Below are 13501 nucleotides of genomic sequence, written 5' to 3' on the forward strand. Positions count from 1 at the left end.
TCAATAAAGGATACAGTGAATCTTCAGGAGGCATGTTAACATCTCCATAATAAATATACCGCAGCATGGACTCAAACGCCTGTTTGCTTGGCACCATCTCACCGATAGAAATGTTCACCTGCCCGTCTTCCGGCATAAAGGAGCGGAACATTGCTTCGAAATAACTGGAAAAAAACACAAAAAAAAAAACAACAAACCACAACAGTATTAACTAAGTGTTACATTAGAATTGATGGAATTATGAATGTAAAATTAACCTTGGGATGGATCAAACTTATGTAATGGGAGTCTTGTGTCTTTCAGACTCTGACACATTTCTCACAGCTCCTGTTTCTAATGACATGCAAATCGATCCTCTGTAACCCTGAGCCCCTATTAAGGTTGCACCTACCTAGAGCGGGCAGCCAAGATTGCTTTATGGGCAGGCCTGGGGTGGCCATCTAAAAGCAGAGTGATGTCACAGAATTCCAACCCTGCTCCTTCCAGATATGCCTTCATGTCCTGAACCAGTGAAGTACCTACAAAAAACACAGAGTTGATCAGCAAATACCTCTCCCTTGCAGTCATCCCATTACACAGTGGTGCGAGACAGAGCGGAGCTACCTATATCGACAGGCTGCTCGGAATACAGCCTGGGAGGAGGCTGCTGTTTTCTCCGGACGATCTCCACTATCAGAGGGGTAGAGAGATGCTCAAACTCTTTGGTCATTATCACCTGGTTAAAGTGAGACTCCTTTACAACGAAGTTCAAGCAATGCTCCTGAAATGACAAAAATACATTAAAAAATTAGGTCACAAGTAAACTTGATGTTATGGCTTTCTTTATTCACAGACAGGGTGGAATGGCACAGTTGTGACATTGGGTCACTGGAGCAAAAGGACACCAATTTCTTTTAGGATTTACGAATATCACATATACTTTGTTTGAACGCTGTGGCTTTACTTACATCAGGTAGGTCTCAAACGGGGATGGAAATAAGACTCCTATTGCATAGCAGTTTCCCGCATTCCAGGTTTGTATGAGGTTGATTAGCCAGTGTATAGGTAGCAGCTCAAGAGTGTCTCATTAAACATCGTAAAACCAGGGATGGATCAAACCGCTATGCAACGGGGGACTCATTTCCATCCCTATAAAAAATAATTTAATATATATATATATATGCATTTTCAGTGTGTCTTCCACTATAAACCCTGCTGGTCCAAGTGTGGAAACATACGAGTTTACCTTGAGCTGGTCCAGCTGTAACTTGTTAGCGTTTTCACACACGATGAGGACGTTCTGAAGGTCCACAGAGGCCTCGATGTACTGCACACACAGCTGCTCCAGACGGGCCAGTTGGAAGCTCAGGGCCAGTTTATACACATCCATGATCAATAGAACTTCTTCCACGTGACCTAAATTAAAATAAATAAATAAATAAATAAATAAATCACAGAGCAAGAGGGGCACAAGACATTACTGCAAATCACAGAGCAAGAGGAACACAAGTCATTACTGCAAATCACAGAGCAAGAGGAACACAAGTCATTACTGCAAATCACAGCAACAGGGACACAAGACATTACTGCAAATCACAGCAACAGGGACACAAGACATTACTGCAAATCACAGAGCAAGAGGAACACAAGACATTACTGCAAATCACAGAGCAAGAGGAACACAAGACAATAGGACCCTGCAGACCGAGTCTAATGGAGGAACACCGAAAAGTCTGGACTCTATTTTCAAGGTCATTGTTATTCTCAAAGTATAAAGCAGTTTGTTAATTTACAGCAAAAGGTCTGTTAAATTCATCCAGCCCCAGCCTAAGCAATGTACACCATGGACACATTTTGCATGCAATATACGATTCTGAACACAGAATTGCAGAAATACCTTTGCGTGGGTATTTGATTTTGTCGGTGTACAGGAACTGCATGAGGACCTTGAAGGGCTGTGCCTCAGCGTCCCGGATGGTGACCTCCAGCAGTGGCTGTGTGCTGGAGTGCTTCACAATGCCGCCGGACACCTCCTTCTGGGCCCCAACCGCCACCTCCTCCTCCACCACGCTCTCCTGCTTCACCTTCTGCAAGGGGCAGGGATTTAAAAAAACTAAAACAATGTCTTGCTGTGCTCGACTTTTCTGCTCTAATGTTCTATGGCTTGACACAGAATTTATATATTGGCCAGTTACAACTTGGGTTGTCTGTAGCAGCCTCAATATTTTCTTTGAAGAAGTGTTAGCCGATCACGGTGTTTGGACCTCTGACAGGCATGTCCAGCGTGGAGTGTGAGGGGCTGCACACTGACCTGCCGCAGTCTCTCTCGCGCCTGTGTGATCTTCTTCCTCAGCCAGAGGCTTCGGGCCGTCACGATCGCGATGTGGCCCTTCACTCGCTCCTCCTTCTGCCCTCATGAGACAGAGACACTCGTCAGGAGACGCATTGGAAAAGAGATGTAGTACAAGCAGGGGATGCAGAGGGGTAAGAAGGGCAGCTGACAAACGTACCGCACTGAAGCCTTGTTCTGCCTTACCTCGCCTAGAATAAACTCCAGATCACAGAATTGTCTGTTCTCCCATAGCTTGCCATAGTCTTCGTGCAAGGTGCATTTCGGGTAACAGGAAAACTAAAACAGATAACAAAAGAAAGTAACTATATAATGACATTACTACAGGGCAGGTCTGTTTATGTGTTAGTTTGGCCTGAGCACAAGAGTGTCTATCTGCAGATTACACATGAACTTTAAAGTTACTGAATTCTGCCACTCTGGAGCCACAGCACTGATTGGTTTAAATATGAGTTGTCTGCTGTTTAATATTTTTCAGCCACAAGGTGTCAGTGTCGAGGAGAATTTCTACATTAGAACGGATTTAAACTATTCAATTGCTTGTTAGGAATATGTTACATACTTTGACACATACTAAATGGATTGCTTGAAGAACTTAACACAACAAAAATACAGTAATGCTGTAATGGATGCCTACAGCTTGAAAAAAAAAACTGTTAATTTGATGACTTTGCAACCCAGGGTTTTAAGAAGGTATTTTTTCAACGTTACCCAGTTGTAGTGAATCTGTCACATTCAGATAGGTTTTTTTTGTCCTGCCTTTATTTAAAAGCATGCTAGGCAGGCAGTGCATATATTTATAAAACACAAATGTGTGTGTGTGTTCTACACTGTGCAGTATCTGCTATATATTTTATAGTGTCGGGCTGCTAACCTGGAATCTGTACATCTCTCCGCTCCGCACATTATTGTCTACCGTCCCTCCAAAAATATACATGGCATCAGCGATCACTGCTGCTGCATGGAAGAGCCTCCCACTGGGCATCTAGGAAAAACACAACCAGGTTAACTGGAAATTCACACAACTCAGAACACGTCTACTGGATTCTGCAAGGATCTTTACACTGAGAAGTGATTTACTGTCAGTAGGACAGCCGATTCCATCAACGATGAGCAAGGACTGAACTTGCAACAGCGCGCTGTTTTACAGTATGAAAAATAATTGCACTTTAGCAGAATGCAGAACTGTTTTTAACTGTTACGGACAGCAGCAAGAAACAAATCTATCCAGTTAACTTATTTAATGGTTAAAGGCCAAGAGTTTTAATTCTTTCTATTGGAGAAAAAAAAAAAAATGTTGCAAAAATCAATATTATTAACAGCAGCTCAATTCTCAACATTGTCTGTTTCATCTGCACTTCTGTAGCCCCCCCCCCAGTACCACATTAATTACGACTGTTACCCATGACCCTTCTTAAATACATGCTGTTCTTTGGACAAACCATGCTCTCTGCGGAGCTGATGCCAAAGCAAATACATCTGTCTTCAGCGCCTGAGCACATCGCTAATGAGGGGCAATAGAAACAATGGGAGAGAACCCGGTGGTGCTTAGATAATGGGTGCTTTTCCTATTACACAGGAAATAAGAGGGATAACGAGACAATCATTGCATGTGATGGCTTCATAAAGAGACTTCCTAAACCAGCAATAAAAGTGACGGGCACAGGCACTACCAACAAGGGAACAAAAAAAACTTTTGGAAACTGCTAAACGGTCATTCGAAGATCAGAACAGAAAGATGTTAATTCTCATTGCGTGTAATTATTAAAATTATTTTTTACCAGGATGAACCCTTGAGATGAAGTCATCTCGTTTCCAAGGGGGTCCTGGAAGGAGGAAATCAGCAATTCATAAAACACAAATACAAACACAATGAAATAAAGTTATTATCGCATTGAAACCAACCAACAAAAAGTGCCCGGTTTTAAAAACAGATACAAAAAAAATAAAAGACTTGCATGCTACAAAACGAACTATTAAAATCACACGTGCTATCTTACAAGAGATTATACTGACTGGCCGTTTGGGTTTATTAAGGTTTGATGAAATATAACCGAACACATGATCTTGCCAAAAGTAAATCTAATCATAAAAACATAGATCTAAAAAAAAAAAAAAAAAAAAATGAACACACACAACGCGCCTGGCAGATCACAAACAGCCATTAGTGCTTTTGCTCAGCGATCATTGACACAAATCCCGTGGATCACGAAACTCAAATGTTAAGACGCACTGCGATCCTGACGGCCCCTTGATCGCTCCCCTCGTACCTCGCTGTCCGGGCTGGGCTGGATGACCTCCCAGGTCTGGGAGTCCACATCGTAGCAGTGCAGCTCGTTGGGCAGGGTGTTATCGGCAGCGCCCCCGAACACGTACAGGTGCCTCTCGAATGCCACCATGGTGTGCCCATAGCGCCGCTGGGGCGGGGGAGGAGAGCCCCGCAGCAGGTGCTCGGTGGGAATGCGAGTCCATCTGCACAGACGAACAAAAGCAATCCTTAAACACGGAGCCCGTCTAGCAAGGCAGAATTAACAACATCCTTTTTACTTCTGAAAAGTGACAGAACAGCACAACTGACTTGCTATGGGGGGAGGGACTGCTACAATATTCCCCTTATAACAGAGACCTGTCCTGGCAACTTTATTAGGATTAGTCCACAATTTAAATTGTTTAAAAAATAAAGGTCAGATTTATTAAGGTTTTGCTTAAGTTGAATGTTTGCTCCACTTTTTTTCCCAACCTAAGTGGAAGAAGCAATGTTTTGTGTAAATAAACAGCTGGGGGATTCAGAGGGTGAATTAATCCCACAGGAATTATAACACACAGTCTTTATTTTATGAACAGCAAGACCCAGAGGACATTTCCCCTGGTAAAGCACATTACTGCTCCCCAAGACTCAGTATGATGGAGCGCTACACTTACATTTTTTCCTTGAATTCAAACTGGAAGAGATTATTGGTAATCTTTGCTCCACTCTGACCAGAGAAAACAAACATCTTGTCCCGGCACACCGCCACAGGAAAGTTGCAGCATGACGGAGGGATCTCACCGCTCTGTTCAATCTGAAAAAACACAGACAAACTACATCAGCATGACAGCTCTGTACAGAACCGGAATGAATATGTTTGCACAACCTCAACAGAACAAAAAGAGACACACCTCTTCCCAGCATGCTTGTTCTCTGTCCTGAAGGCTGATGGTCCACATGTCACTTAACCTGGAAGGAATACAAAGAGGTGTCACGAAAATGCCAGTACAAATGCCTAAGCACGAGCCCCAACGGCTGTTCCAGACGCCATGAAAGGAATCCGAGCATGCAACCTGATGCATAACCATATTCTTCTCCAGCATGGCAGACCGCTTTACCTTGCATTGCCATCGTATCCAGCAAAAATCCAGAGCTTGTCACTGTACACTGTTGCTCCGTGTGCTGATCTGGCCACAGGTAACCTTATAAAAGAGTGAACATTGTATTACTTTATTATTCTCTTTAAGGTTAAGGTGAACTACAGAAACGCTTCTTTTCTTGTGTCTAAAGTGGCTGAAAACAAGAACAACTAAACAATACAATCCCAATACCTTCCCTCCACCTTCCACTCGGTCCACTGGCCAGTGGCAAACTTGTACTCAAACAGATCGTTTTTATTTTTCAGGTTGGAGTTTGAATAGATGTCCCCAGTGTAGCCACCTACAAATGACAGATAAAATTGCATCAAATCATGTGTCATAACAGGACTGATCCTTATGGGAAACCAAAATAAAATAATTGTACAACTGCTTTGACTATGGGTATTTTATGTTGGAGCGGAGCAGGCAGTTCCAGTCAATCAGTGGACTGTGATTTTACTGATGATGTTCAGAAAGTGGAAATGAAAATTATTTATAGATCTACCTTTTTTCTATTGCTTTTAATAGGATCTATTGCAGAACCAACACTACACAGTGCCACCCGGTGGGTAAATACTGTAATGTAAAGTACACATTTCTACCATATGGACTGATAGAAGAATGTCTGGTACAGACAGAGCCACTCTTACCAAAAACAAACATGCTGCTTCCATAGACCACGGCAGAGTGGTGGTATCTAGGTGCAGGAGGCGTCCCAGTAGTAAAAGCCCTGGATAAAATCAAAGAAAAAGCCAAAGCCATAAAACAACAGCAATTAAAACGTGCATTACAAATCTATACCGATAGGTATTAAAGGGTTAGAAACAACTCCCACTGAATAGCAGTTTGATCCATTCCTGGTTTTACTATGAGTTTAATAAGACAGACATCAGCTGGTTACCTAGACACTGCTAATCAAGTCTGTATTAAAACCAGGAACAAGTGAAACTGCTAAGCAATAGGAGTCTTATTTCCATCCCTGTCTTCCACTCAATTAGACACTGCAGATGCGAACCACAGCACGCTCAGGGAATTCCCATACGACACCCTGGGGTGTCTGTGTGATTTCCATCCATGCAGAATTGACACATTGTTTTTCCAGAGGTACGGGACAGCTGTCAAGTCAAAGAGAAACTATAATACTACACCTGCACCATGAGCAGTCCTTTACATCAAACCGTAACAAGTCATTCAGCATGTTCTTCCTGTGGAGAGGAGGCAAGCACATGTTACTTGGGTTCATGTATTCCTCTGCTAGGACTTAAAAATTCAGCCAGTATCCTTTAAAATTACCCACCCATTGTCTCCTCCAAATACATAGATCGCATCCCTGTATGCCACAACTGTGTGCTTACTGCGCCTGCAAAAGGGAAGACTAGAGTGGTCAGGCACAAATGTGTCACTCGATTGAGAGAGAGAGAGAGAGAAAGAGAGAGAGCACAGGTTTATCCTGTCAATGACACTTAATCTGGAAGGCGGTGTGGAAGTTTCTATCAATAATTCTGTCAATATTGTCATTTAATCTTCAGGCAAAATACTTTGAACCTGTATACTACACATTTCCATCTCTGGTTCCTACTGTTTCTTTTACCACTGTAATAATAATAATAATAATAATAAATTAAGCTGTCCACTCTGCCTTCGTGTCTATGACAGTCACATGTGTTGATTCACTATGATACCAGTTTATTTTTATTATTAGTTAAATAACTTGCTCGTGTATTTTAATTATAGCAATACAAATATACGCACTACCCATTGCACAGTACACAGCTGCCCTGCCCACACCGTGCAACACACTTGCGCTCAACAATCTCCGGAGCTTTTAAACACCGCACTGTATTGCTCACCTGGCCCCAACAAACTCATCACAGGGCGGCAGTCTCCTCCAGCGATGGGCGGTCTCAAAAGGCTCAAAGTTTAGGGTCAGATACTCAACACTGTCAGAGCAGCTATGGTCAAACTCAACACTCGGGGCTACCTTGGATTTACAAGACATTGCTCCTGGAAACCATGACATTCAATACCTGTATAATAGATCACAACGCAGCCCTCCCCTGAAAGAATATATTTGTGTTTATTATTGTTAGAACGGGCTGCTCTTGCGTCGCTTCCTCTTCTCGGGGCGGGATGATTGTCTAAAGCAAAATACAGCTCTGTTCTTCCCCTGAGTGAAAACGGGAGTGTTAGTACGTGCAGCGATATCTCAGTTACATTGCTACATAGAAATCCGTATAAAACAACAAACGAAGACCAGCATTCAAGCACAACACAGCCATTACTGCTCGCTGCCACGCCTCTCGGTAAAGGATGCAGGGTGCTGTAGTTTAATAACCGCAGCGGCTTGTTGAAACTTAGAAAAGAGAGAAGAGAAAAGAACCACAACTCCCAGAGACGCTAGCGGCTGTCAAGCGCATTGTATATTGGGAGCTACGTGCAGAAGCTAAAAAAAATAACAAAAGCCTGGTACTCAGTGCTTAATTTAAACAGAAAGTTAGGTAAAAATGCAAATGAGGACAATCAAGCAGCCTTATAAACCAGGCAGACTTTCTCGAGCAGATAATAGTAACCAGGCTAGTAGCACGTCCCTGTGAGTACGAGGAAAGAAGTATTTGGGTGTTTGAAGAAATCGATGTGTGTTTTCTCTGTGTGAGATTTTAAATTAATTTTTATATACACTATACTGTACAACAGGAAACGGCGTACCATTCACTTTTCACTACCTGTCAACGCCGACCTTACAAAATTATTGATACTGCCGGTAAATAAGGGATTTTTAGTAGTATGTCCACTGACTGTATTTAAATATCGTTTTTGCAATGCAATCTTGTATTGGCATGTGTAACACACCTGTAAGTCGACTTGGATAAAGGCGTCTGCCAAATAAACACGTAGTAACGGTGCAGTGAGTGAGGACCTACAGCTCTGGGCTCTGTAGCTGATATAATGGGGGTGGGGGCAGAAAAACATGCCTTTTACATTTGAAATGAGATTACTGAAAGAAATTAGCCAGTCCAATGGCTTGACAATTAATTTCTGAAGATTATTGCACACAAATAAGTAGCTTCTTTCATGTCATTCAGCCTATTTAGATCGGCTTTAAGATAGGGTTGTGCTAAATGCTCCCACAATTGAAACAAAAATGAATGACCATTCACCATGAGCCTTATAAAATGAAATTGACTGAATTGATTTCATTGAATGACAAAAGGCTAGTATTATGTTACATGTTACATTATGTAACTAGTAAAACTTGTTATTGCCCAATTCTTTCATTTCATTCCTGTTTAAGATGGATTATGTATGATTCTTGTCTTTGTTTTTGTTTTGTTTTTGCCTGACAAACTGCTTTTGAAATGTACCACCTTAAAGAGCAAGTAGCATGGTCTAGAATTTTTTTTTAGCAACCTATAGTTTGGCTATAACTGTTTTAATAATTTACATGTAATTTGTATTTGCATTATTAACATGCTGACAGCTTTTTACACTTTGAAGTCTGTTTCAAATCTCTGTTCAAAATAGCTGCTCTAGTGCACTGATCTCTCTCTCTCTATTGCCCACATTGTCAAACAGGTAACACCGCAATAAAGAACTCTGATGTGGTACGGAACAGAAAAGCTAGAGCACTATTTATATTTCTTATTTTATTTTGATTGTTTTTTTATTTGAATCGCTCTTCCTGCAGCTGTTTAGAGGACACACCTCAAACCCCAGTGCACTAGAGCGGACATTTTGAAAAGAGCTTTGAAACAAACTTTAAAGTTAGACGTGTTAAAAGTTGTCAGGTTGTTAACAATGAAAAGAAATATTACAGGTGCGTTATTTAAACAGTTGTAACAACGCATGCTGATGTGTAACTATATTTTTTGGAACCCCGCTGCTGTATTTAAGAGGTGCGCCCTATCAAATGCATCTCCCACAACTTTTAGGTACTGCTAGTGAAGTGTAGAGAAATTCCTATTTCAAAATGAGACCCCGTATTTATGTACCAGTCTTTGTAAGTGTGACCAGAAGGTGTTGTGTTTGAGGGTGATGTCACTGTCCATGCTGCTGACTTTGCTTCACTAGGTCTTGGCTTACACTCCTTTGCCAATTTGCAAAGCTAGCAGAAAACTTACCTTACCTATTAAGGTGAGCCACTCTGGGACCCTAATATTTTGTTTTATGCTTGTGTGGATCTTTACGAAACATTGGATTCAGCTGAAAGGAACCCCTCACACCTGCTTTTGTTATACTCATATTGTTTTGCTGGAATTACCCATGCACCTTTACCCACGAAAATGTCTTTGTTAATGCCGGTACCTTTTTTGTTCTTAATGCTACTCACATGTCTGTTATTCGAGAAGTTTGGTGTCTCCTGGGCACTTTTTTTGCAAAGACAAGTAACCCAAAACTTATTTTTGTTATTATCAGTTATCTTGAACTTTGGAACAAACACTGTCCTTTGCATTTTCTTCAAGTCTTTCTAAGAACAAGCTGCATACCTTTATTCGGGCACCAACTTTCTACCCGAAATTTTTCCCCCTTTCTCTTAACTTGATCATGTTTCTTGTCGTTGAAACTCCTTCTGCATGCACGGCATTTTAAGTCCTTCTGGACATATCTGGTTTCATTTAAAACAGAGTCCATTGTTCCCAGTAATGATATGTATCGCTTTTACAAAACAGTATGTCTGTTGTAATACAAGAGCTTAGGGATTACAAGGAATTTAATAGGTGCATATATTAGGTGCTGAGATTATAGGAACACTATCAGGCTGAGCAGCAGAGAGCTAGTCCCTGGAAAGGAACGCAACGGACCTGATTGAAGATGGTGCTAATCACTTCGAAAAGTGTGCAGTTCGGGGCGTTTTTTGTGTCTTTGGTCGGCTTCGTGATATCTTTTGTAACCACCTTTCTGCCCATGTGGAAGACCCTCAACACAGATCTCAATGAAATGGAGAACTGGTATCAGGGGCTGTGGCATACGTGCGTGTTTCAAGATGAAGTGGGTCTTCAGTGCAAAGCCTATGACTCCTTCCTAGCTCTGCCTGCGGACATCGTGGTCTCCCGGGTGATGATGTTCATCTCCATCATGATGGGACTCCTCAGCCTGATCGTGACCATGTTCGGAATGGACTGTGTCAAACTGGGAGACGGCAAGGAGGAGATGAAGAAGAAGCTGCTGATTCTTGGAGGGGTGCTCTCGGTGGTTTCTGGGATTACAACCCTATTCCCTGTCTCCATGGTGGCATACGCAATAGTCTCCGAGTTCTGGGACGATAACCTGCCTGATATTGTCCCGAGATGGGAGTTTGGGGAGGCCATGTTCTCAGGGTGGTTTGCTGGTTTATTTCTCTTGCTTGGCGGATCCTTTCTTTTTGTATCCGTGTGCATGATGAAGGACAGGCACCCGAGAATCTACTACTTAAACACTGAAAAGCAGAAAGAGCTGCAGTATTTAAAGACAGTGGTGTTATAGTCATGACGATTCCTGGTTAAAAAGATTACAGTAGGTTGCTAAACTCACAAAAATACAATGGGAATGTGAAAAAAGTATTGCAACTGCTTATAATTTGCAACTTTCAATTGATCACCTTTGTTGCATCCGCTATTTTATTTTAGGTAATTAAACTTGTTTGCAGATTTTTATGGAGTTTATTTTAATTAAAATGTCATTCAAGCAGAAGGCACAGTGCAATGTTTTCTTTAAAAATTTTATATTCAAAGTTGTGAATTTCTGATATTTTCACAATGCCTTCTTCACATGCATAAAATCATTTGTGATTGTGTGTTGGAATGATTCACCTGCATCATTTTCTGATTGTCAGTTTCCTCACATCTGAATTTTATTTTTTCCATAGAATAATTATACGCATCTCAAGTGAAGCTAAAAAAAAGCAGACAACTTTCATTATTATAAATAAAACATTGCGCAGATCAGAAAATACGTTGCACACGCATGTTGCAAGCAGGGTTAAAAACAATGACCCTTTTTTTTTTTTAAAGCATTAGGACCATGGTATGCCAGTGCTTTATTAATTTAGCTCACAGTATCTAATATTTAGATGTCTTTCAGCTGTAGTTTATAATCCTAATTCACTAACTGCTTTTTCTACGTGATCAAATTACCTTTCCTAGAAATCTCTTCTGACTGGTAACGTGAAATCCTCCTGGCCCTATCCAGTTTCATTTAAAGACAGGAGCATATTGTACTTTTTGTGTTATTACAATAAAGCACTAAGAAGCCATTTATTCCAAAGTAGCATATTAACCATTTAGGTACCACAGTATCTTCAAGCTTTCATAGACTTAGCATGGAAACTTTTTTTTTCAGTTGAGGGGAGTAAGTTGTTCTGCTTTGTAGCTTTGCAGAAGTTTGCTGAATATTCATTTATCTGATATTCACTGTAGTAATTAACACTAGTGGATATGAATTCTGCATGAGCACATTATTCAGGTAAAGAAATTATTCCATTAAGCGACATGCAGCTAAGTGGGGTATACTGTAAATTATATACAATGTTTTTTTTTTTTTTTTTTAAGACAGGATGGCCATCTAGGTTGCATTAGTCACAGTCACTGCTGCATCTTGGGAATGGTTAAATGCTGTATTGTTAATGTCTTGTTGCTTTACTAAGTGGAATAGTAATACTTTAGTAGGGTTTGTGGAGCCCCAGGGGCTTTCAAAATGGATTTGGTCCTCAGCAGAGTCTTTTTTGGCTCTATTTTTTGGCAATAATCTCCAAGATTTCCAATGCTTTTAGTTTCTTCTAACGGCTGTGGACCCCGGGGCCCTCTTAATCTCTTCTGATCTGCCAAACCAGGTGAAGGCAAGCCAAACTGTAACTCTTAATTACTTCTTTTTTTTTTTTTTTTTTTTTTGGACTGAAACTTTTGGATTCAGAATTCTGAAACTCCAGATAGATTTGCTGTTATTGCTGTTTGTAATGTGGCCTTTTTCTTTCCGGGTTGGGCTAAATTGTGTGCCTAAAAACAGTCTATGTATCTTCCATTCAATGAAATCTACAAATTCAGTGAGATAGATTCAGTGAGAGAGATCAGTGAGTAAATGAGTTAGAGACTCTTGTAGTGAGAACTGAAAACTCTGGCTCCAAATTCCAACACCCTGCATAATGTCATACTGCAATAGGATCAGCACAAGAGGTTTTAGGGAAATGTTTAGACTTGACCTTGCTGGAATATTAGCTGCTTCGAGACTTGGGATTCTTGGAAACTAGCTATAGGCCACTGTCTCTGCTCATGTCTCTTCAGCTAGTGAACTGGCACACTGAACCACAAGACAAAGTTGTGTGTTCTTCCTATTGAAAACTATCAATCTGTTTCACAAAAACAAAACACAATATAACATGTTGGAATGTAAAATGGAATTGATCACTACATTTTACATTCCAACATGTTAAGAGCAGACATGTAGTAATGTTTTACGTTACGTGTGCTGGTTTCATTTTGTATGTTGTCTTGATCCTACTGCAGCCTTGGTGACACTTCATGCCCAGGTCATCACTGGAATGGAGAACTTGTTATCAGTGGCATCTCACCTGGTTAAATAAAGGAACTGATTCATTGATGTGTTTTATTTTTCTTCGTGTGGATATCATATATGTTTGATTGATGCCTGTGATTTATTCAAGAAAGCAACTGTATTAAAAACATAATCATATTCAAACGAGGTGCCTGCAGGAGTAACAGTTTATTGGGACTAAGCTCTACTGTATTAGTTTAAATGAATTCAGCTCCAGAGGGTGCAGTTAGCTGGCAGTGGTCTGGTACAATTTCTTCAACC

General features: G+C 40.9%; 2 protein-coding genes across 2 annotated transcripts; one reads left to right on the top strand and one right to left on the bottom strand.

Annotated features, from left to right (window-relative positions):
- Positions 1-7: 7 nt before the first annotated feature.
- Positions 8-8027, bottom strand: LOC121297555 (leucine-zipper-like transcriptional regulator 1; the record flags this gene model as incomplete). The annotated part of the gene is made up of 18 exons (XM_041223914.1): positions 7567-8027; positions 7014-7076; positions 6865-6921; positions 6367-6446; positions 5909-6017; positions 5696-5779; positions 5489-5546; positions 5252-5391; positions 4600-4801; positions 4111-4155; positions 3204-3314; positions 2516-2608; positions 2291-2386; positions 1877-2066; positions 1226-1395; positions 604-760; positions 392-518; positions 8-164 (listed from the first exon to the last, which is right to left on the bottom strand). Coding segments are annotated over exons 1-18 (2109 nt in total), but the record flags the coding sequence as incomplete, so codon positions are not given.
- A 1477-nt stretch (positions 8028-9504) lies between these two features.
- Positions 9505-13283, top strand: LOC121296908 (putative claudin-24). Its single transcript, XM_041222815.1, has one exon. The coding sequence runs from the start codon at positions 10526-10528 to the stop codon at positions 11174-11176; it is 651 nt and encodes a 216-aa protein (XP_041078749.1). The 5' UTR covers positions 9505-10525; the 3' UTR covers positions 11177-13283.
- Positions 13284-13501: the final 218 nt, after the last annotated feature.

Source organism: Polyodon spathula, chromosome 22, assembly GCF_017654505.1.
Source record: "Polyodon spathula isolate WHYD16114869_AA chromosome 22, ASM1765450v1, whole genome shotgun sequence".
In the NCBI taxonomy this organism is placed as follows: domain Eukaryota; kingdom Metazoa; phylum Chordata; class Actinopteri; order Acipenseriformes; family Polyodontidae; genus Polyodon; species Polyodon spathula.

What these genes read in the sequence shown, in the direction of transcription:
- LOC121296908 (XM_041222815.1), top strand. Translation starts at nt 10,526, where the DNA reads ATGGTGCTAATCACTTCGAAAAGTGTGCAGTTCGGGGCGTTTTTTGTG.